The 24,374-nt window shown below is 42.9% G+C and overlaps 1 protein-coding gene across 22 annotated transcripts in view; it reads right to left on the bottom strand.

Annotated features, from left to right (window-relative positions):
- MARK2 (microtubule affinity regulating kinase 2) overlaps nt 1–24,374 on the bottom strand; it is a 148,235-nt gene that overhangs the window by 38,730 nt on the left and 85,131 nt on the right. For 16 of the 22 annotated variants that reach the window (XM_070766109.1, XM_070766112.1, XM_070766123.1 and 13 more), the window contains exons 2-5: nt 12,575–12,754; nt 10,098–10,151; nt 8,494–8,542; nt 5,167–5,232 (exon numbers count right to left, since the gene is read on the bottom strand). In XM_070766109.1, coding sequence (XP_070622210.1) covers nt 5,167–5,232; nt 8,494–8,542; nt 10,098–10,151; nt 12,575–12,754 — 349 coding nt within the window. Of the gene's footprint in view, nt 1–5,166; nt 5,233–8,493; nt 8,543–10,097; nt 10,152–12,574; nt 12,755–22,351; nt 22,965–24,374 lie in introns of those variants that run through there. The other 6 variants (XM_070766121.1, XM_070766130.1, XM_070766119.1 and 3 more) reach the window with 4 other exon arrangements.

Below are 24,374 nucleotides of genomic sequence, written 5' to 3'. Positions count from 1 at the left end.
TTTCTCTAATATGAGCTGTGGATCGAGGAGGACGCCCAAGTTGCGAACCCTCTCTGAGGGGGTCAATGATTCTCCCCCCAGGGTAATGGACGGACGGATGGAATTGTCCTTGGGAGGCAAGACCCACAGCCACTCCGTCTTGTCTGGGTTGAGAAATGGTGTAGGGACTCCTGCTTGAGCTGGGTGGGGTGGGGTTGGACTAGATGACCTACAAGGTGCCTTCCAACTCAAAATAAATAAATCTGAGATTGTCCCCTGCTGTACCCGGTAGGTAGAACTTTCTCCTGTTCTTAGAAACATAGAAACATAGAAGTCTGACGGCAGAAAAAGACCTCATGATCCATCTAGTCTGCCCTTATACTACTTTCTGTATTTTATCTTAGGATGGATCTATGTTTATCCCAGGCATGTTTAAATTCAGTTATTGTGGATTTACTAACCACGTCTGGTGGAAGTTTGTTCCAAGGATCTACTACTCTTCTCACCATCCATCTCTTCTCTTCCTCCTTAAGAGTCCCTGCTCAAAGAATCTTATTTGCTGGAGATAAATCCATACTCTAATGGATGGATCGGGATATTTTATCTGCCAGAATCAGGCAAAGCCCGGAGGGTACCATTCTCTGCCCTGGGTGGGCCTCATTCTCCACCTGGCTTTCTCTAACACCCCCCTCCCCAAGCCATCTGTCTTACTTTTATCTCAAGGTGGGTGGGGGCAAGGATAACTTTCGCCCATCTGTTGCTGCAAAAGGCTTTTGTTATCCCTAATGGACCATATGGGACCAACTCCAGGGATTCAGGGGCCATTCATTTCAGCAGAAGCAAAAGAAGGCAGGGCGGAGGGGAGAGAAAACCCCCTCCCCAATTTAGAGGGGGGGTTGATTTCCTCCCCCCCCCCTTTTTTTTAAGTTCCAAAAATCAGGTTTAAATTGCCCCCCTTTTTGGGGGGGTCAATTCTGGGAGGAATCGCTTTGCTGGTGGCTTTTTGTGTATTTAACTTTACTTTTTAAACAGTCCTCGACTTGCAACTGCCTCAAATTCGTGGGAGGCATTTGTTAAGCCAGTTTCGGTCCCCATTTTACAACTTTTCTTGCCGCCTTCGTTAAGTGAATCGTCGTGTTTGTTAAGTGAATCTGATTTCCCCAATGACAAGGTTCCAAAAGCGGTTCATGTGATCACGGGACACTGCGGCCGTCATAAATATCAACCAGTATTTTGGAACACTGTGTCCAGTTCTGGAGACCTCACCTACAAAAAGATATAGACAAAATTGAACGGGTCCAAAGACGGGCTACAAAAATGGTGGAAGGTCTTAAGCGTAAAACTTTATCAGGAAAGACTTCATGAACTCCATCTGTAGAGTCTGGAGGACAGAAGGAAAAGGGGGGACACGATCGAGACATTTAAATACGTTAAAGGGTTAAATAAGGTCCAGGAGGGAAGTGTTTTTTAATAGGAAAGTGAACACAAGAACAAGGGGACACAATCTGAAGTTAGTTGGGGGACAGTTCAAAAGCAACCTGAGAAAATATTATTTGGCTGAAAGAGTAGTAGATGCTTGGAACAAACTTCCAGCAGACGTGGTTGGTAAATCCACAGGAACTGAATGTAAACATGCCTGGGATAAACACAGATCCACCCTGAGATAAAATACAGGAAATAATATAAGGGCAGACTAGATGGACCAGGAGGTCTTTTTCTACCGTCAAATCTTCTATGTTTCTAGGTTTCTAACCAGTGGACAAGCGTAAGAATGCAAATCACAGGGAGATGCTGCTGCCGTCGTTAAGTACAAATTAAAAAAATCAAAATCGAATAAATAAAGTGTGAAAAATGCTCGTAAGTCACCCCACCCCCCACAATGCTATTGTAACTTTGAAAGGTCATTAGCCGCACTGTTATAGCCTTGATGGGCTACTTGTACATGCATTTATTTAATTTTGTTCAATATTATTAAGTCATTATAAAGAATCGGGCTGAGTCTAAAACCCAGCTAACTGCATTAAGGGCCCAAACTGTATTAGTTAAGACTTTGTTCCTGTTCTTCTTAGAAACATAGAAGACTGACGGCAGAAAAAGACCTCATGGTCCATCTAGTCTGCCCTTATATTATTTCCTGTATTTTTATCTTAGGATGGATCTGTGTTTATCCCAGGCATGTTTAAATTCAGTTCCTGTGGATTTACCAACAACGTCTGCTGGAAGTTTGTTTCAAGGATCTACTACTCTTTCAGTCAAATAATATTTTCTCACGTTGCTTTTGATCTTTCCCCCAACTCACTTCAGATTGTGTCCCCTTATTCTTGTGTTCACTTTCCTATTAAAAACACTTCCCTCCTCTCATCCTTCCTATTACCTATCTCCTCCGACTCACGACTATAACCTTGTTACGAGAGTTGTAGGTCACCTAGTCCAGGGGTAGGCAAAGTTGGCTCTTCTATGACTTGTGGACTTCAACTCCCAGAATTCCTGAACTAGCACGATTGTCTTAGGAATTCTGGGAGTTGAAGTCCACAAGTCATAGAAGAGCCAACTTTGCCTACCCTTGATCTAGTCCAGTGGTTCTCAACCTGGGGGTCGGGACCCCTTTGGGGGTCGAATGACCATTTCACGGGGGTCGCCTGAAACACTGAGAAAAGACAAATTTCTCCTTGGAAACTAAAGCTTCTATTCTGGCATCTTGGAAAAATATTTTTACAATCCGACCAATCAGGCGTTTACAGTGGGGGCATCTCTCTGACCTTCCTGCCAATCAGCTCAACGCTCTGTTGGGTGAATTGGCGCTAGACCTAGGGTTGGGGGTCACCACAACACGAGGAACTGTATTAAGGGGTCGCGGCCTTAGAAAGTTTGAGAACCACTGATCTAGTTCCAACCCCCCCCCCCTCCCCCAGCTCAAGCAGGCGTCCCTACACTATTTCGGACAAATGGCCGTCTAATCTCCCTTTGAAAGTCTCCTACAACCTCCGCAGGCAACTTCTGTCCTACTGGTGGATCGCTCTCACCGCCAGAAAGTTCCTCCTTAATTCCAGGTCGAACCATCTCTCCTTGGTCAGCTTCCATCTGAAATTCCTTGTCTGGCCTTCTGGTGCCTTGGGAAACAGCCTGACCCCTTCCTCCTCCCTGGGGCAGCCCCTCAAATATTGGAAGTCTGCTATCATGTCTCCCCTGGTCCTTCTCTTCAGCCAGGGCCCAGTTTCTGCAACTCCTTTTGGTATGTTATAGTCTCCAGTCCCCTAATCATTTTGGTTGCTCTCCTCTACACTTTATTTTTTTTTTATTTCTTTGTTCTGTCAAGTATGTATTGGTGGTATACAAAGAGATAATAGAAACATAGAAGTCTGATGGCAGAAAAAGACCTCATGGTCCATCTAGTCTGCCCTTATACTATTTTCTGTATTTTATCTTAGGATGGATCTATGTTTATCCCAGGCATGTTTAAATTCAGTTACTGTGGATTTATCCACCACGTCTGCTGGAAGTTTGTTCCAAGGATCTACTACTCTTTCAGTAAAATAATATTTTCTCATGTTGCCTTTGATCTTTCCCCCAACTAACTTCAGATTGTGCCCCCTTGTTCTTGTGTTCACTTTCCTATTAAAAACACTTATTTAACCCTTTGACATATTTAAATGTTTCGATCATGTCCCCCCTTTTCCTTCTGTCCTCCAGACTATACAGATTTAGTCCATGAAGTTTTTCCTGATACGTTTTATCCTTAAGACCTTCCACCATTCTTGTAGCCCATTCTTTGGACCCGTTCAATTTTGTCAATATCTTTTTGTAGGTGAGGTCTCCAGAACTGAACACAGTATTATTCCAACTGTGGTCTCACCAGCGCTCTATATAGCGGGATCATAATCTCCCTCTTCCTGCTTGTTATACCTCTGGCTATGCAGCCAAGCATCCTACTTGCTTTCCCTACCGCCTAACTGCGGTAAGGTTTAAATAAGGTTTATATACACGATACTAGTAAAAAAAAACTCATTAGGACCAAGGACGGAAGGTAAACTCTAGACGTTTCAATGTCTTTTTTGTAGCGTGGTGACCAAAACTAGATGAGGTTCTCTAGGTGTGGTGTAGCTAAGGCTTTATAGAGTGGTATCAGTACCTCCATAGTCCCAGATTGCCGCTTTATATTGTTTTAGTTTTCTAGTCTGATTTGATTGCTTATCTGATGTTGTGGTTGGCTCTGGCCCAGCTCCTGCCCCAGGGAATGGGGATTTGGATGCAGGGGAAAATTCACCACGTCACAGGCCTGTGTTATTGCCGACAGAGTCAGTTCAGAGTTTAGTTTCCTCGGAGGAAGAAGAAGGTGGGAGTGACTCTGCAGAGAGGGGCTTGGCACACAGCCCAGGCAGTCAATCTCCCTTATCTTCCTTTGATTCAGATGATGACGTTTTGGACCCATGCAAGCACAGAATTATGCGTAGAAGAGACCAAGTAAGGACATATTACAGGAAATAAGGGTGGCCACCTGTGTTTGGGTGGGGGCTCCAGTAATTAGGGCTGCTGCTATAAATAGCAGCATGTGGGCTTGGCTGTTGTGGAAGAGTATCTGATCAGAGTTCGTCAGGAGTCTTGTGTTGCTGGACTTCGTTGCTTTTTCACGCCTTTAAAACAAAAGCAGAGCAACGTGTGTGTGTGTGTGTGTGTGTGTGTGTGTGTGTCACTTCCTTGGAAGAAGAAGGGGTGTGAAGTTTCTTCACAGCTGCTAGCTAAGTACTTAATGACTGCTTAAGGGAAATTGTACAGACTACCCGGTTGTTTTGGGAAGAGGGCTCTTTGAAATACAAAAAGAGTGCTTTGTTTATTTTGACTTTTGGGATAAAGAACATTGTTTTGAATTTTCAAACGTGTGTGTGTGTCTGAAATTTGTACCCTTGAATTTTCGGGAGGCTCCTATCAGAGAGCCCGGCGGAACAATCTAGTATCCTAGGACTATCACTGTTGTATCTTACGGTTTATGATGAATGTATTTTCTTTAATGTACACAGAAAGCATAGGCACCAACGACAAATTGCTTTGTGTGTCCAATCACACTTGGCCAATAAAGAATTCTATTCTATTCTATTCTATTCTACTCTACTCTACAGCGTGACCTTTGCAAACCCCATCAGATTCTTAGAATTTGGGGCCAGGGGACGGTACGGAGAGACACGCACTCACCTCCACTGGCATATTCCATGACGAGGTACAGCGTCTTATCCGTCTCTATGACTTCAAATAATTTAACTGAAAGGCAAAAAAGGGAGGGAGAAAGGTGGAGTGAGATTATACGAAGCGTCTGGCCGAAGAAAGAAAGCGGACACAACAAGCTCAGGGAGAGAGAGGAAACACGGCGGCAGGTGAAATGGAAGCCATTGCAGGCAGTCCTCGACTTACGACCACAAATGGACTCCCCACATGTCCATTGCTAAGACCGTACAACTGCAACTTGTTCCTTGTGTCCTTAAGATTTTGATTAACATTGTTTCCTCATTGCTTATTTGACCCCTAGGACAATCATGAAGTGTTGTAAACTCATGACTCTTATTTATTTATTCATCCATCCATTCATCCATTCATATATAATATGGTTGTTTTTTTTAATGTGGGATCACCCTGGTATATTGAAGGAACGTCACAGCTCCTTTTTGCCTCTAGGCCCAACCCAGGACAAGGCCGAAATGGGACCATCCTAGTCTCCCTTAATTTTAAAATTCCGAAGACTTGGGGCGTCTAACAACAATATAAAAGGACAATGTAAACAAATCTAATATTAAAAACAATCTAAAAAACCCCAATTTAAAGAACCGCTCATACATACTAGCATACCATGTATAAATTCTATAAGCCTAGGGAGGAAAGGAATATCTCAATTCCTCCATGCCTGACGACAGAGGAGGGTTTTAAGGAGCTTGCGAAAGGCAAGGAGGGTGGGGGCAACTCTGATATCTGGGGGGAGCTGGTTCCAGAGGGTCGGGGCCGCCACAGAGAAGGCTCCTCTCCTTCTCTGACTCTTGACAAATGTCTCTTTTTCTTTTATGTACACTGAGAGCATTTGCACCAAAGACAAATTCCTTGTGTGTCCAATCACACTTAGTCAATAAAGAATTCTATGCTATTCTATTTTATGGATGTCCTTCTGTCCTCAGATGTTGGACACAGCCTTGATGGATCAGCTTGCGCCGCATCGATCGGTCTAGTGCCAGGGTTTCCCAGGAGGTGGTGTTGATATCCAGGGACTTGGAAGGAGGCTTTCAACGTGTCTTTGGATCGCTTCCTTGAGACAGCTCCCCGTGACAGGAGCTTGTTTGAGGATGCGACGGTTCAGCATCCTTGCAAAATGGCCTGTCCAACATGTCTGGTCTTTCATCAGCAGGGTGTCAACTGAGGGCAGGCCTTATTTGTTTATTTATTTGTTTGTTTGTTTGTTTATTGGATTTGTGTGCCACCCCTCTCCGCAGACTCGGGGCAGCTAACAACAGTGATAGAAAACAGCATTTAACAATCCAATACTAAACAACTAAAAAAACCCTTATTATAAAACCAAACATACATACAAACATACCATGTGTAAATTATAAAGGCCTAGGGGGAAAGAGTATCTCAATTCCCCTATGCCTGACGGCAGAGGTGGGTTTTAAGAAGCTTACGAAAGGCAAGGAGGGTGGGGGCAATTCTAATCTCTGGGGGGCAGTTGGTTCCAAAGGGCCGGGGCCGCCACAGAGAAGGCTCTTCCCCTGGGTCCTGCCAAACGACATTGTTTAGTTGACGGGACCTGGAGAAGATCCACTCTGTGGGACCTAACCAGTCGCTGGGATTCGTGCAGCAGAAGGCGGTCCCGGAGATATTCTGGTCCGATGCCATGAAGGGCTTTATAGGTCATAACCAACACTTTGAATTGTGACCAGAAACTGATCGGCAACCAATGCAGACTGCGGAGTGTTGGTGTAACATGGGCATATTTGGGAAAGCCCATGATTGCTCTCGCAGCTGCATTCTGCACGATCTGGAGTTTCCGAACACTGCTCTGGAGAGGACTTTATTTATTTATTTATTTATTTATTTATTTATTTATTTATTTATTTATTTATTTATTTACAGTGACCCCTCGTTTTTCGCAGGGGATGCGTTCCAAGACCACCTGCGAAAAACGAATTTCCGTGAAGTGGAGGAAAGATAGCTTTTTCTGTATTTAACGAGTATTTGGACTTTTAAAACCCACCCTTTGCATTAAACAGTCATTCTATAGTGTTTCTCAGCTGGAACTACATGTGATATCCTACCAGTTTCTTTAAATAGAGTACAGTAGTACTGTAGAAGAATTTTATGAATTTTTAATGGATTTAAAATTTTCAATGGATTTAAGACCCCTTTAAAAACCCATAAAGTAGCGAATCTGCAAAAGATGAACCGGGATTACTGTATTTATTTATTTATTTGATTTTTTTTTTTATGTTGCCCTTCTCCTTAGACTCAGGGCGGCTTACAACATGTTAGCCATAGCACTTTGTTTAAACAGAGCCAGCCTATTGCCCCCTACAATCCGGGTCCTCATTTGACCCACCTTGGAAGGATGGAAGGCCGAGTCAATCTTGAGCCGGGGTTGAGATTTGAACCGCTGACCTGCAGATCTAGCAGTCAGCTTTAGTGGCCCCGCAGTACTGCACCCTATCCGCTGTGTCACCTCGGCTCATCACTTCTGTGTCTGGCACCGTTATCCTGCCACCGGAGCCTCACAATTCTACGGAGGCAGGTCGTGTGGAAGTGGTTCAACTGCCTACCATGCCTCCTGTACGCACCAGGGTCGCTAGCACTGCCCTGATGCATGTCAGGATCTGGATAGGATGCTGGCAAGGGAGCGCCCCACTTCTCAATGTCCCAGATGTGCTGCAAAATCAACTTCTCCAAGCTCCAGGCGGCACGAATCCCAGCGACCGATTAGGTCCCACAGAGTTGGCCATCGACTAAACAGTGTCATCTGGCGGGTCCCAGGGGAAGTGCCTTCTCTGTGGCGGCCCCAACCCTCTGGAACCAGCTCCCCCCTTGAGATTAGAACTTCCCCCACCCTCCTTGCCTTTCGTAAACTCCTTAAAACCCACCTCTGCCGTCAGGCATGGGGGAACTGAGATAACTTCCCCAGGCCTATATTGTTTATGTATGGTGTGTTGTGTGCATGTTTTTTAAATTAGGGGTTTTTAGTTTAAATTATTAGATTTGTATTACATTGTTTTGCCACTATTGTTGTGAGCCGCACCGAGTCTATGGAGAGGGGCGGCATACAAATTTAATTATTAATAATAATAATAATAATAATAATAATAATAATAATAATAATAATAATTTTTAAAAAGCTAGTTGCTGAGAGCAACGAAAGGCTGGGGACATGATACTCGACAGGCCCAGCCCATCTGCTGCTTTCCAACACACCTGGTGGGCTAAGGAAGAGCAACATCTGGAAGAGAGGAGGGAAAGGAAAAAAAGGGGGAAATCTCCGCTTGGCGTTCTCACCTATATTCGGGTGATTCAGAACCTTCATTATTCGCACTTCCCGGAAGAGCTGGAGGAAAAGAGAAGGGAAGGAAGGAGACAAAGCAACAGGGGGAGTTATTTGCAGTCCATACTCCCCTATCTGGAAGCAACTTAACACACACACACACACTCACACACACACAATATTACATAATTCTCCTCTTGGCACCAAAACTCCTGGGGAGGAGGGACTTTGCAGAATGTTGGCTGGGGAATTCTGGGAGTTGAAGTCCACCCATCTTAAAGCCTGCTGGCTGGGGGATTCTGGGCACTGAAGTCCAGACACCTAAGTAGCTAAATTTGCTAATCACTGAGCTAGACTGTTGTTCTCACTGGATTAAACCTTTTTAAATCTGTGATTAAATCTGTGAATGCCCCCCAAAGGAAGGCTTGCAAAGAAGAGAGGGGAGGGAAGATTGTCTGGACCTGGACCAACAAATCCCAGCATCCTCCACTAGCTGAGGCCCATGAGAACTTGAGGAAGATCTCACGTTTTGCACAGTCCCGAAACCTCTTATCAGGGGAGAGAGGAGCAGGCTCCCAACTATATACAAAAGAAACCAAAACTCTGTTCGTTCATTTGTTCATTCATTCGTTCGTTCGTTCGTTCATTCATTCGTTCGTTCATTCATTCATTTGTTCATTCGTTCATTCATTCATTCGATATCTATGCCACCCTAATCCTCAGACACAGGGTGGCAAAAGCGAATACATAATATATACATAATAATATAATATACTGTACATAGAAACATAGAAGTCTGACGGCAGAAAAAGACCTCCTGGTCCATCTAGTCTGCCCTTATACTATTTCCTGTATTTTATCTTAGGATGGATATATGTTTATCCCAGGCATGTTTACATTCAGTTCCTGTGGATTTATCTACAACGTCTGCTGGAAGTTTGTACCAAGGATCTACTACTCTTTACATAATATATATTAGAATATATAGATAATATAATATACATAATATATAGAAATCAAAATGAACACGTACTAAAAACCCGATTTCTTAAAAAAAGCCAATCACTCACATTCAGTCAATCGAACGTAAACATTCATTCGCTAGCCGGGGCAAAATGATGGACTTCATGGCCCCATGCCTGATGGCAGAGATAGGTCTTTAAACTCTTGCGGAAGGCGAGGAGGGTGGGGGAAGCACGAATCTCCAGGGGGAGCTGATTCCAAAGGGCGGGGGCCGCCACAGAGAAGGCTCTTCCCCTTGGCCCTGCCAGACGATATTGTCTAGCTGATGGGACCTGAAGAAGGCTAAGTTTGTGGCACCTAACCGGCCGCTGGGATATATGAGGCAGGAGACGGTCTCGCAAGAAAAAAAATTGGGATCACTTTGCATTTTTCTTCCACTTAGTCCAATCCAGGACCTCTTTCAGGCCTGCCTTCTCAGCTTTTCCACCCACTGCAATTCTTCTCTGACACCAGGGACTCTCAGCCAATCGCTGCTAAAGGCTTTCCCCCACCCGTTAGAAACAAAAGCGAGATCAAACAGCCAGCCATTTCGCACAGGGCCCAGACGGAAGGAAATACAGCATTACAAATTAAGCCGGGAAAAGGTTCTTCTTACCTTCTGTAAGCTGGAGGAATTCAACTGCGTCTTGTCGATTATTTTCACAGCCACCTGGACGAGAAGACAGCACAAAAAAGTTAGAGACAGGCCTGTCTGAACTGTAGATAAAATAAAATAAAATAAAATAAATTGATAAAATAAAATAAAATAAAGTAAAATAAAAAATAAAATAAATAAAATAAATAAAATAAATAAAATAATACAATACAATACAATAAAATAAATAAAATAAAATTGATAAAATAAAATAATAAAATAAAACAATAAATAAATAAATAAATAATATAATATAATAAAATATAATAAAATAATAAAATAAAATAAAATAAAATATAAAATAAAATAAATTGATAAAATAAAATAAAATAAAGTAAAATAAAATAAAAAATCAAATAAATAAAATAAATAAAATAATACAATACAATACAATAAATAAAATAAAATTGATAAAGTAAAATAATAAAATAAAACAATAAATAAATAAATAATAAAATATAATATAATAAAATAATAAAATAAAATATAAAATAAAATAAAATAAATAAAATATAAAATAAAATAAATAAAATATAATAGTGGTTTGTCCCTTTTGGGGGTCTCTAAGGCTCTGCAAAACAATGTGTGTTTGTTTCCTCGCACTCTTGAAAAACAGGAAGATTATAAGGAAGCCACTTTCTAAGGACAGGTAAAAATGTGACTTTCAGTGTCAATAACTACCTCCCCTTTGGCTATTTTGAATACTTTGGGGGATGAAATTGAGAGAAACTGGAAGGGGCTGCTAGATTGACGGCCAACCCCCCCCCCAACTCCACTCCCTCATATCTCAGAAATTTTTCGACAGAAATTTTGTGCTCAATTGTGGTCGTAAGTCGAGGGTTAACCATAAATCCAACAAATTAAATAATAAAAAATCAACCAAACCAACTTAGGATCACAACTGAGCCCAAAATTGTTAAGCGAGGGGTTTGTTAAGTGAATAATCTTGCCCCGTTTTACAACTTTGCAACTTGCCACGGCTGTTAAGTGAACCCCTGCAATTGTTTACGTTAGTCCCCCGTGAAACATCTGCATGAAAACAACCAAGCTCATAGAATATCTAACTGCCCCATAGTCCTCCTCCTCTCTGCAAACCCCACTCCCTTCTAGCACTGGTGACATTGCCTCGTTGGGTCATGAAACGTCTGCAACAAATCCACCAAACTCAAAAGCATCATTTGAACCCTGAGCTACAAATTTTCCCCTCGCGGCTCCCTTTTCTGGCTCTGCCATTTCTACAAAGCTGAAAAGCCATGAATGAATGAATGAATGAATGAATGAATGAAAGAAGGAGGGAGGGAGGGAGGGAAGGAAGGAAAGGAAGGAAGGAAAGGAAGGAAGAAAGGAAAGGAAGGAAGAAAGGGAGGGAGGTAAGAAAGGAAAGGAAGGAAAGGAAAGGAAGGAAGGGAGGGAGGGAGGGAGGGAGGGAAGGAAGGAAAGGAAGGAAAGGAAGGAAAGGAAGGAAGGAAGGAAGGAAAGGAAGGAAGGAAGGAAGGAAGGAAAGGAAGGAAGGAAGGGGAGAAGGAAGGAAAGAAAGGAAAGGAAGGAAGGGGAGAAGGAAGGGGAGAAGGAAGGGAAGGGAAGGAAGGAAGGAAAGAAGGAAGGGAAGGAAAGAAAGAAAGAAAGAAAGAAAGAAAGAAATAAATAAATCCTATTGGTCAACTATTTTCATTGACTTACGTATACCGGTATATAAACTTTTATATGTAGATTGTTCTGAGTTCGGGTTTTGCCCCGTGTAATATTTTGAGTGTCTATGCGACGTTTCGGTGAAATCACATTCACCATCATCAGGCTGAAGTTTCATTGATAGACTCCTACAGGTACGGTCAGGTACGCAGAACCGGTAGAGAAATTTTGATTTTTTTCCCCTTTTTCCTCTTCTGGATTCTGGGTATGTTTTTCCTATCGCAGTAAATGAGGTTGAATGTGTATAATTGTAGAAGAGCTGTGCATGTGTGTACATACACATACAGTTTATATAGTAGGTAATATGTACGTACACATATGGCATATATACATAGAATTAAACAGTATATTTTGGATGTTCAATAATAGTAAATAGATAGGGAAATTATAGCTCTTTGAGGCTCGGAGAGGCCAGGCACCCTAACCCAAACCCTGGAAGTGAGTGACGTCAAGTTGGCCACCTTTAAGCCAGTCACATGACCTTTAAGCCATCCCCCGGTCACATGGCCATCAAATCACTCCCACCTGGTCACATGGCCAGCAAGCCACACCCACAAAATAAGCCCCAAGCACAGTGTAGCAGTAAAAAAAATTTTGCAGCCCTTCATTGGAAAATATGCTTGAATCTACCCGAGAAAACCTAAACAAACACACATTGGATGGTTCACACATGCACAGACTTCACACAAGCAAGTTAGGACACAGTAGTTTAGGCAATAGTTTAGGCTTTCACCAGGGGGCGCCCTCACCTCTTTCCCTGTCAAGACATGACGCGCCAACTTGACTTTGGCAAAATTGCCCTTGCCGATGGTCTTCAGCAGGCGGTAGTTGCCGATGTGGGGCTGCTCGTCGGCAGAGGTTGCAGGGATGCGGCCTCGAAGCATGTTGGACTTGCCGCTGGGCTTGGAGTCTGGGTGTCCCAAGGCCGGCTGGAGAGACGGAAGAGAGAGAGAGAGAGAGAGAGAGAGAAGTTAGTTGGGGGAAAGATCAAAAGCAACATGAGAAAATATTATTTTGCTGAAAGAGTAGTAGATCCTTGGAACAAACTTCCAGCAGACGTAGTAGATAAATCCGCAGTAACTGAATTTAAACATGTCTGGGATAAACATATATCCATTGTAAGATAAAATACAGGAAATAGTATAAGGGCAGACCAGATGGACCATGAGGTCTTTTTCTGCCGTCAGTCTTCTATGTTTCTATGAGAATGAATTGAGACAAATTCGTTTTTATCCCGCTGTATAGAGCGCTGGTGAGACCCCATTTGGAATAATACTGTGTTCAGTTCTGGAGACCTCACCTACAAAAAGAGATGAATAAAATTGAACGGGACAAAGACGGGCTACAAGAATGGTGGAAGGTCTTAAGCATAAAACTTATCAGGAAATACTTCATAGACTCAATCTGTATAGTCCGGAGGACAGAAGGGAAAGGGAGGACAGGATCAAAACATTTAAAGATGTCCAAGGGTTAAATAAGGTTCAGGAAGGAAGTGTTTTCAATGAACACAAGAACAAGGGGGAACAATTTGAGGTTAGTTGGGGGAAAGATCAGAAGCAACGTGAGAAAATATTATTTGACTGAAAGAGGAGTAGATGCTTGGAACAAACTTTCCAGCAGACGTGGTTGGTCAATCCGCAGTCACTGAATCTAAACATGCCTGGGATAAAACATAGATCTGTCCTAAGATAAAATACAGGGAATAGTATAAGGGCAGACTAGATGGAACAGGAGGCATCTTTTTAATCTGACGGACTTCAATTCCCAGCATTCCCCAGCCAGCATGGCTGCCTGAGGAATTCTGGGAGTTGAAGTCCATGAGTCTTAAAGCTGCCAAGTTTGGGGACGCCTGCTTTAGACCTTCTCCACACCAAAATCCATTGCCAGCTCTTTTTCAAACCACTGCCGAGATGTTCCTCCAGCAATTGTCCACCCGCCAGGCAATTAGTAGCGTTCCACACCCTCCAAGAAACCCCAAAAATGGGCTTCGGAGCCCTGTGACCCTCGTCCTACCCATTGATATTTATGGAAGGAGCCTGACATTTTGAGTCCTCGGAGAGGGGCGGCATACAAATCAAATAAAATAATCAAATAAAATCAATAAATAATATTTTTCAGGCTTAAAATGACTTTATTGATTAAAATCAACGTGAATCAGTTTTGGATTGGGGAAGAGGGGGGGCAGCCGGGCAGCCGTAATAATTAGGATGATGAGTATAAATCATATTTTAGGTCATGGATTGCACTCGACCCCGGCTGGGACTGTTGTGGCCGGCGCTTTTCCAGAGGAGCTGGTGCTTTTGTTAACACCCCACCAAGCGGATCTAATAAAGGATTATTTCGACGGTGGGTAGGAGATGATAGCAGATGCAACCGCTAAAGGGGAGGTTAAAAACAGCACCGCTAGAATTGACGGTTGTTAGTTCAGGGTAGCAACGAGTTGTTTAAAAAAGAAAAAAAGCATTAACTTTAAAAAAAAACACCAAGCTATATAGTAGCTTTATAACCGATCCTGGTGGTAACGGCGCCTGAAGACAATCTGCACCCTGTGGATAGGGGTCCCCCCCCCCCAATTGTTGTTAAACTAGGAACAGCTAGGATATTTTCAGTTGGGGCAGGAGGGGGGATTATGCAGGGATGAATAGAGATTCGAACTGCTGGCAGTTGGCAAAATTAGCCTGCAATACTGCATTCTACCAACGGAACGGAACGGAAAATAGAATAGAATATAAAATAATTCTGTAAAAGAATAGAATAGAAATGTAAAATATAGAGTAGAACAGAGTATTATTCTGTAAAAAAATAGATAAGAATGTAAAAAATAGAATAGAATGTAAAATACAGAACAGAATAGAATGTTATTGTGTAAAATAATAGAATAGAATGTAAAAAATAGAATAGAATGTAAAATACAGAATAGAATAGAATGTTATTCTGTAAAATAATAGAATAGAATGTAAAAAATAGAATAGAATGTAAAATACAGAATAGAATAGAATGTTATTGTGTAAAATAATAGAATAGAATGTAAAAAATAGAATAGAATGTAAAATACAGAATAGAATAGAATGTTATTCTGTAAAATAATAGAATAGAATGTAAAAAATAGAATAGAATGTAAAATATATAATAGAATAGAATGTTATTCTGTGAAATAATAGAATAGAATGTAAAATACAGAATAGACCAGAATATTATTCTGTAAAAGAATAGAATGTAAAAAATAGAATAGGGTTGAATAGAATAGAATAGAATGTCAAATATGTAATAGAATAGAATGTTATTCTGTGAAATAATAGAATAGAATGTCAAATACAGAACAGAACAGAATATTATTCTGTAAACTAATAGAATAGAATGTAAAAATAGAATAGAGTTGAATAGATTAGAATGTCAAATATGTAATAGAATAGAATGTTATTCTGTGAAATAATAGAATAGAACAGAATATTATTCTGTAAACTAACAGAATAGAATGTAAAATATAGAATAGAACAGAATATTATTATTATTATTATTATTATTATTATTATTATTATTATTATTATTAATTAGATTTGTATGCCGCCCCTCTCTGTAGACTCGGGGCGGCTCACAACAGTTTACATTATTCTGTAAACAAATAGAATACAATGTAAAATATAGAACAGAAAATAATATTATTCTGTAAAATAATAGAATAGAATGCAAAAAATAGAGTAGAATGGGACTTTGTAGATCTTCGGTTCTACATCCATTTATCCCACAACAAAGGGTTCCCCCCACCCAATTGTTTAGTCGAAAGCCCCTTTTGGGAACATCTAAATTGTTCAGGTTTTGCCATGACAATCTCTAGCAAAACCATCATAAAATGTCCTAGCCAGGCCAAAGAGCTCACTGAATCCCAATTTCCCCCCAACATTCTCAGATCTCTGGGTGACCAGCAAGAGGCCATCAGGACAACTGCCTTTCTTAACACATTCCATCCATGCACGCCCACAGATACAGTAGTCCTCGACTTACAACATTTCATTTAGCAACGTCACTGAAAAAGAGTGATTTACCACCAATTTTCACACTTACGACCACTGCAGCAACCAAAATTCACAGGGTTGCCGACTAACTCGTATTTATGATGTGTTGCAGAGTCCCGGAGTCACGTAAATCCCTGTTTGCAACCTTCTGACAAGCCAAGTCAAGCAGGGAAGACAAATCCACTTAACGACTCCTGTTAGTAACTAAACAAGGGCCATGACCCACTTAACAAAAGGTGGCAAGAAAATGGGTGGAAAAACTCACTTTAACAAATGTGTCGCTTAGCCACAGAAATCTGGGGCTCCGTGGTGGTCGTAAGTCAAGGACTGCCTCTATTGCACCTGTGAATTTGGAACACACTTCCCGAAGGCCTAATACAGTGGTACCTCTACTTATGAACTTAATTTGTTCCGTGACCAGGTTCTTCAATTTTTCCCATAGGAATCAATGTAAAAGCAAGACTGGGGAAACCACAGGGAGGGTGGAGGCCGTTTCCTCCCAGGAGATTCCTAGAGAGGCCCCATGGAGGCTTCTCCCCGCCCTTTCCGGCCGTTTCCTCCCAGGAGATTCCTAGAGAGGCCCCACGGAGGCTTCTCCCCACCCTTTCCGGCCCTGTTTCTTCCCAGGAGATTCTGAGAGAGTCCCCATGGAGGCTTCTCCCCACCTTTTCCGGCCGTTTCCTCCCAGGAGATTCCTAGAGAGGCCCCACGGAGGCTTCTCCCCGCCCTTTCCGGCCGTTTCCTCCCAGGAGATTCCTAGAGAGGCCCCATGGAGGCTTCTCCCCACCTTTTCCGGCCGTTTCCTCCCAGGAGATTCCTAGAGAGGCCCCACAGAGGCTTCTCCCCGCCTTTTCTGGTTACAGTTTTAGAGGCTCGGGTTTGTAAGTGGAAAACGGTTCTCGAGAAGAGGCAAAAAAGTCTTGAACACCCATTTCTTATCTAGAAAAGTTCGTACGTAGAGGCGTTCGTAGATAGAGGTACCACTGTACAAGCTTTGTTGCTCTGAGAGATTACAACTTTTTCCCCTAAGAGTCACTTCCACCACGATAATTCATTTAAAAAACCTTTCTGCCCTCGCACAAGTGCTTTATCGATGAATAATAAAAGATGAAGTCCATTATCTCTGGGAAAACCTTGAGCCATCAAGCATCTTTATCGGCTATGAGACGGAAGCAACTGCGCTTTTTTCCAGACATTCAGACAATACCGCTTGTCTTTGTCTCCAGCTCTTCCGGAAACCAAGTTAAAGAAACCAAAGCTTAACAGAGTTGGAAGGGACACTTGGAGGTCTTCTAGTCCAACCCCGTTGGCTCAAACAGGAAACCCTGTGCAGGCAATCCTCTCCTTCTGACCACAATTGAGCCCAGGATTTATGTCGCAAACTGAGAAAACCTGTTAGGTGAAAATCTGTCCCAATTTATCACTTTTCTCACCGCACTTGTTAAAAGTGAATCGCTCCAGCTGTTTTAGTTAGTGGACCCAGTTGTTCAGTGAATCTGGCTTACTCGTTGATTTTGATTGTCGGAAGGTCACAAAAGGAGATGGGGAAGGTACAGCAACCGTCATAAATGCGAGTCAGTTATGGCAAGAAACGTCACAGAACAAATTTCTCACTTAACAATATAAATTCCAGGATTGATTGTGGTCATAAGGTGTAGACAACCCGTATGGAAAGTATCCGGGGTTGGTTGGAGCCCGCTAATAAATAACTAAATTTGTGTGATACGTATCAGGGGATCCTTCCTCCCTGCAAACTTCAATGTTTTATTAACATACACAGTACACACTCCATCCTGAAACAAACTCTTCAAGGGTTTTTAGAAGTTTAAAGAGACGAACAAACAATCCCCCAGTTTATTTGAATAGGACTATGAATATAAATATAATAGAAAATATAGAATAGAAAATAGAAAACAGAATAGGAAATAGAAAATAGAATAGAACAGAATTTTATTGGATGGATCTATCTGTCTGTCTGTCTGTCTGTCTGTCTGTCTGTCTGTCTGTCGATCTATCTATCTATCTATCTATAAATATGATATACAAAAAATAGAAAAGAAAGGAGAAGAGCAGCATACAAATCTAATTATTATTAATAATAATAATAATAATAATAATCTATTCTATTAGTTTTTCTCATCATTCCTATCACCCATTTCCTCCCATGTTGACTCTATGACTGTAACTTGTTGCTTATATCCTAAGATTTTTATTAATATTGCTTCTTCATTGCTTATTTGACCCCTATGACAATCATTAGGTGTTGTACCACATGATTCTTGACAAATGTATATTTAATTTTATGTACGCTGAGAGCATATGCACCAAGACAAATTCCTTGTGTGTCCAATCACACTTGGCCAATAAAATTCTATTCTATTCTATTCTATTCTATTCTATAATAATAATAATAATAATAATAATAGAAAACATAATAGAAAATAAAATAGAATAGAAGAATAGAATAGAATAGGGGAATAGAATGGAATAGAATAGAATAGGAATAGAATAAACATATAAGGAACAGAATAGGAACAGAATAGGATTTTATTGGCCAAATGTGACACAAAATGAGTTTGTCTTGATGTACATGATCTCAGTGTACATAAAAGATAAGTTTGTCAAGATTCATAAGGTTCTTTAATAATGACAAACCATTGAGTTAAAACAGAGGTCTTCAACCTTGGCAACTTAAAAGACTTGTGGGTTTCAACGCCCAGAATTCTCTAGCCATGCTGGGAGTTGAAGTCCACAAGTCTTAAAAGTTGCCAAGTTTGAGGACCTCTGAGTTCAAAGATCACTTTAAAAGAAGTGAGAGTGCAAAGCCACAGGTTTTAAATAAGTGAAACACACCAGCAGGGGTTGCCCCGAAAGCAAACGCAAGGCCAAAATGGCTGGAAAATGCAAGATGGTTTATTGCAAAGAAAAGCAGTTGGGACAGGCCGTTCAGGCGGCAGCGAGAACACAGGCGGAAATTGTGTTGGTGCGATCAGCGTTAATGTAATTTCTCGCCCTTGGGCTCATCCAGCAAAAGGGAACGGTGAAACCGAGAACGGAGGAAGAAGGATCAGCGATGGCCACGGACCACTGACTGATCTCCCCCTGGCCACTTGCAAGCAGTCCTCGACATACGACCGGAACCTTTAAAGCCCTACATGGCGTCAGACCAGAATACCTCCGGAACCGCCTTCTACCGCATGAATCCCAGCAGCCGATAAGATCCCACAGAGTTGGCCTTCTCCGGGTCCCGTCGACTAAACAATGTCGTTTGATGGGCCCCAAGGGAAGAGCCTTCTCTGTGGTGGCCCCAGCCCTCTGGAATCAACTCCCCCCAGAGATTAGAACTGCCCCCACCTTCCTTGTCTTTTGCAAATTACTTAAGACCCACTGTATCGCCAGGCATGGGGGGACTGAGACACCTCCCCCAGGCTTTTACATTTTATGTATGGTATGTGTGTGTTGTATGGTTTTTAAATGATGGGTTTTTTAGCTGTTTTTTAATATTAGATTTGTTTCCATTGTAAGAGGGGCGGCATACAAATCTACATACAAATCTAATTAATAATAATAATAATAATAATAATAATAATAATAATAATTATAATTATTATTATTATTATTATTTTCTGTGTCTAAGCGAGACATGTGTTGAAGTGGGTTCTGCCCGTTTTCTGCCCCGGTCTTAAGTGACTTTTTTCAGTGTGTCATAACTTTGAACGGACATTATATGAAGTGTTGTAAGTCGAGGACTGCCTATGCATGTGACGTATGTTTCTGCGAACCGGCTTGTTTAAGGTCTGAGATTGCGCGCCGATGATTACGCTATAAAAGCCGATGATTACACTATAAATTCCTCTTCAACGCCATGTTGCAATTTGCGCCGTTTGGAAGAGGCTGAGCGGCTCCTTGCTAAAACGCTTCACGGTCCTCTACTTAGCGACCAATCGTTTAGTGACCGTTTCAAATCCCGACGGCACTGAGGACCGTTTCCCCACCCTTACAACCGCAGTGCGAAATCAACCCGGTGGTCGCACGATCAAAATCCAAATGCTTTCAGCAACCGACTCATATTTATGATAGTTTGTGACGGGTGGCAGCGTCCTGGGCCTCCAGAAATGGGTTGCCACCGGTTTGGATCGGTTCTAAAGAATCAGTAGCGGGAATTTTTCCCCCGCTTGCCAAACTACGGTTGGCCACATCCTCAACCCGGCTCTAGTGGCGGCGGCATAGACGCCACCATCTCGGTTTTGGTTCCCGCCCCCTTTTTTTGGCTTCTGCGTCCCTGCAAAAGCTGTTTTTTACTTCTGCCCATGTGCGTGCACTCGCACTGCGCGGGAGGAAGAGAATCGGTGGTGAGATTTGAACCCACCCCAGATCCCTCTCCTAACCACCCAAGTCAGTCGAGGGGGATCCAGATTCACTTAACATCCGAGTTACTAACTGAACGACGGCAACCATTCACTGAACAACGATGGGCAGTAAAATGGGGCAAAGCTCGCTTGACGAATGTCTCGCTTAGCAGCGGAAATTCACGGCTCAAATTATGGCGGCTGTTAAGTTGAGGGACTGCCCAGTGTTTACGAGGATTATCTTTCTCCTGTTATGGCTAACTTCCGGCCGGGAGCAGAAAACGCGATTTCTCTTTTGTACCCGTTGTAGCGTTTGGCTTTACAAAGCCGCCACTCCTTTGGATGATGCCGAAAGGCGGTCCCCCATTTTCGGAAGGTGATTCAGACGAACTCAAACAAAAGTTAAAAAATATAACATAAAATAAAAAATTAAAAACTCACAGCTCTTAAGGGATGACGACTCCTTCCCCGCCCCACCTTCCACCCCTAAAAGAGAACGAGCCAGAAGGGCAAGGCTGGTTTTCGAGCAAGGAAAAACGTCTCCGCGAAAAGCCCACGGATCTTCCGTTTCACCGCTTTGTAAAGCCCCGATATCAACTTACACCTGCGCGAGAACTGGGCGAGGCCCTGAGCAAAGATTTACAGCGTTTCCGATCGGGGAAGGTCTCGCTGCAGATCTGTTGGGGGGGGGGGGTGTCGGTCGGTCTCCCCCCCATGGGTTCAGCAACATGGGGGTCACGTCTTCTGAGATTTTAGGCCTTTTTTGGGGAGCGCCAATAGTGGGTTTGCCAATATATAGTATTAATAATTAAACACACAAGAATATATAACTATTTGAAGAAATATAAGATAGAATGAAATAGTGTATAGTATAACCAGCTTAGAAGTGTTTATTTTCTCTTTTTTCTGTATTACTAATACTTTGGGGTTTTTTTCTCTTTGTATTTTAAAAGATAAAGAAATTTTATTGATAGGCTTAATATTAAAAACACAGAGTTAAATTGAATAAGAATGTAATTTACACGTGTGGCATTTCTGTATTGATCTGATAACAGCTAGGGTTTTTTATATTTTTGTACTAGTTTTTGTACAAAACGTTTTTGTACTTCTACGACAAGCGGAGCAATGGTAGCTCCTTAAATGTTTAATGTTGTATGTCTTTGTCTGTCTTTTTGAAAAACAATAAAAATATATTTTTTTAAAAATAGTGGGTTTGCCAACGTGCGATGGGTTGCTTTTTAAAGCAGCCGCCTCTCCGAATCTTTGAGGATTAAAATATATATATACAGTATATATTTTGAAAACATTCTGTGGTTACTTTTTGGGACTGGTGACACTTTAACGGCGCCTGTTTCTTGGAGTAAAAGGGGGGGGAAACACGAGGCCCTCGGAATCAAAGGATGTTCCTCTCTGCCCACAAATGGGTGAATTTTTGTCTCCGCTTCCGGTGCCGAAAGATCATTCTTCCACAATTTTTTTTAAAATTAAAAAAATTAAACTGGGGATTTGCTCGTAGAAAAATGTCCATCAAGTGATTAGTTAACAAATTAAGCCACAATATTTATTTTTATTTTTAAAAATATTTTTTTTAAAAAAAATCTTAAATAAATGTAATTATTTTATTTTTTAAAAATATTTTTTTAATAAAAAAAGAAAGAAGTTCACAGAGGTGAAGTCCCACGCTAAGTTACCCGAAAGGTAAATTTTTCACAAGGAACATTTCATTTTCCACTAGAGAGACCTGTTTCCAAAAAAAAAAAATCACAATTCCCTGGAGGGGATATCCCAGGCTGTGGATCCTATAAAGTTCCTCAAAGAAATAAAGACTCTTTTCTTCCGCCTCTTCCTCGCTCTGTTGAACACCAGAAGAGGAAGGAGGTTTAAAAAAAAAACACCACAAAACTTTCCCAGCCTCAAAGAATCCCTGAATCTGGAACGATTGCTCCTCTAACAAGTTGTAAAATATTTTTTCAAGCTCGGAGGGGAGGGAAATAATTTAAATACTCGAAAGAGAGAAAGATTCGGAGACGGGATGAATGCGCCGAGCCAACCCGAAAGCAAGAAAAGGTAGAAGAGTAAAAAAAGAAAGGATAGAAAGGCTTGAGACCCTACCCCAAATTCCAGAAGAGGCACCCCAGAAGCCCGTAAAAAGTGCGAGACTTACTACTCCCATTGTCACTCGGTGTCGGTTTTCTCCACTCATTAAAGACCGTCTCCCTCCGCTCTTCGCGAGGCAGCCTCTCGGCCTGCCACCGCCTCTTTTTTTACTCCGGGGTGACCCGTTGCCAGCCGGGCGTGGAAAAGGGGGGGGGGGTCTTGTCTCTCACTGATCCATGCAGGCTTTTGGGAAAGAGGGTGGCGGGTCAAGGGAGAGACCAAGACAGACAGGTGCCAAATTCCTTCGGTGTCGGTAGGAAGCAGGGCTCAGAAGGCCAGGCTGCCCCGTGGGAATGGCCTTTGCCGACGCATTCCGGCTGGCTTCGTGGGCTGCTGGCCCCCAGCACCGCCTTCTTCCCCCAAGGAGCAAAGTCCAACCCCGAGGGAGGAAGTGTCGGCCTTCCTCATCCAACCGGTGCGAAGTCTCCACCTCCGATACCTGAGCGGCAGCTCGACGGCGGGGTGCAAGGGCCTTTCGTAACTCCCGCAAGCCGCCAGCGAATGTTTCACCTGGGCGGCTTTGGCAAGTCGGTTAAAAGTTGGAGAGGAAAGGGATGGAAGAATCAGGAGCCGAGGAGGTTAAAAATAACCCTTTCCCTTGAAAGCCTCTTTAAAAAAAAGAGGAACCGGACAGGGCTCCCCGAGGTGATGCGCATCCAGGAGAAACCTGACGGGCGACAAGGATTCCTCCTCCTCCGCGCCCTGGAGGAGAAAGGGAAACGGAGGCGAAACCTGCTTTTCAGGGGTGGGAGGAGGAAGATGGGAGGGTGCTGGGTTCTCCCCCACAGGAAGGAGCCTGCCCCACCCAGGCCAACGGCAGGCAGGCAGGCCTTTGCAAAGTGTGGGACGGGGCTGGGGAGAGAGAGGGAGGAACCATGACGTTACCCGTTTGACCTGCCGCCAGGTGATCTCTTGGGAGCGCTGACCTGCTGAATGGGAGGTTCGGTTTGCTGGGCTTTTTGGTTTTCTTTCCAAGATAAGGGAGTGCCAAGCGGGAAGGAGAAGGAGGAGGGAGGGAAAGAAAGGGAGAGGAAAATAAAGCGAGGGAGAGAAAGGGACGGAAACAGTGAAAGAGAGAGAAAGAGAGGGAGAGAAAGGAACAGAAAGTGAGTGAGAGAGAGGGAGGGAGGAGAGACAGAAAGAGTGAGAGAGAGAGAGAGAAAGGGGGAGGGGAGAGAGAAAGGGACAGAGAGTGAGAGAGGGAGGGAGGGAAAGGGACAGAAAGAGAGAGATGGAGAGAGAAAGAAAGAGGGTGAGGGAGAAAAAGGGACAGAAAGGGAGAGAGAGAAGGAGGGAGGGAAAGAAAGGGACAGAAAGAGTGAGAGTGAGAGAGAAAGGGAGAGGAGGGAGAAAGGACAGAGAGAAGGGAGGAAGGGAGGGAAAGAAAGGGAGAGGAAAATAAAGTGAGGGAGAGAAAGGGACGGAAACAGTGAAAGAGAGAGAAAGAGAGGGAGAGAAAGGAACAAAAAGTGAGTGAGAGAGAGAGAAAGAGAGGGAGGGAGAGAAAGGAACAGAAAGTGAGAGAGAGAGAGAGAGGGAGGGAGGGAAAGGAACAGAAAGTGAGTGAGAGAGAGATAAAGAGAAGGGGGGGAGAAAGGAACAGAAAGTGAGTGAGAGAGAAAAAGAGAGGGAGGAAGGGAAAGGGACAGAAAGAGAGAGATGGAGAGAGGGAGAGAGAATAAAAGAGGGTGAGGGTGAAAAGGGACAGAAAGGGAGAGAGAAGGAGGGAAAGAGTGAAAGGGAGAGAGAAAGGGAGAGGGAGGGGAGGGAGAAAGGGACAGAGAGGAGGGAGGGACAGAGAGGAAAAGGAGAGGCAGAGAAAGAGCGAGAGAAAAAGGGAGAGGAAGAATGAGAGTGAGAGAAAGGGACAGAAAGTGAGTGAGGGAGAGAGAGAGGGAGAGAGAAAGAGCGGGGGGAGGGAAAGGGATAGATAGAAAGAGTGAGAGTGAGAGAGAAAGGGGGAGGGAGGGAAAGGGACAAAGAGGGAGGGAAAGGGGGAAGGAGGGAAAGGGACAGAATAAGAGCTAAAG

Source organism: Erythrolamprus reginae, chromosome 13 (assembly GCF_031021105.1).
Source record: "Erythrolamprus reginae isolate rEryReg1 chromosome 13, rEryReg1.hap1, whole genome shotgun sequence".
NCBI classification, from domain to species: Eukaryota; Metazoa; Chordata; class Lepidosauria; order Squamata; family Dipsadidae; genus Erythrolamprus; species Erythrolamprus reginae.
Note: the sequence above shows the minus strand (reverse complement) of the source record. Positions and strands in the feature narration are given on the sequence as shown.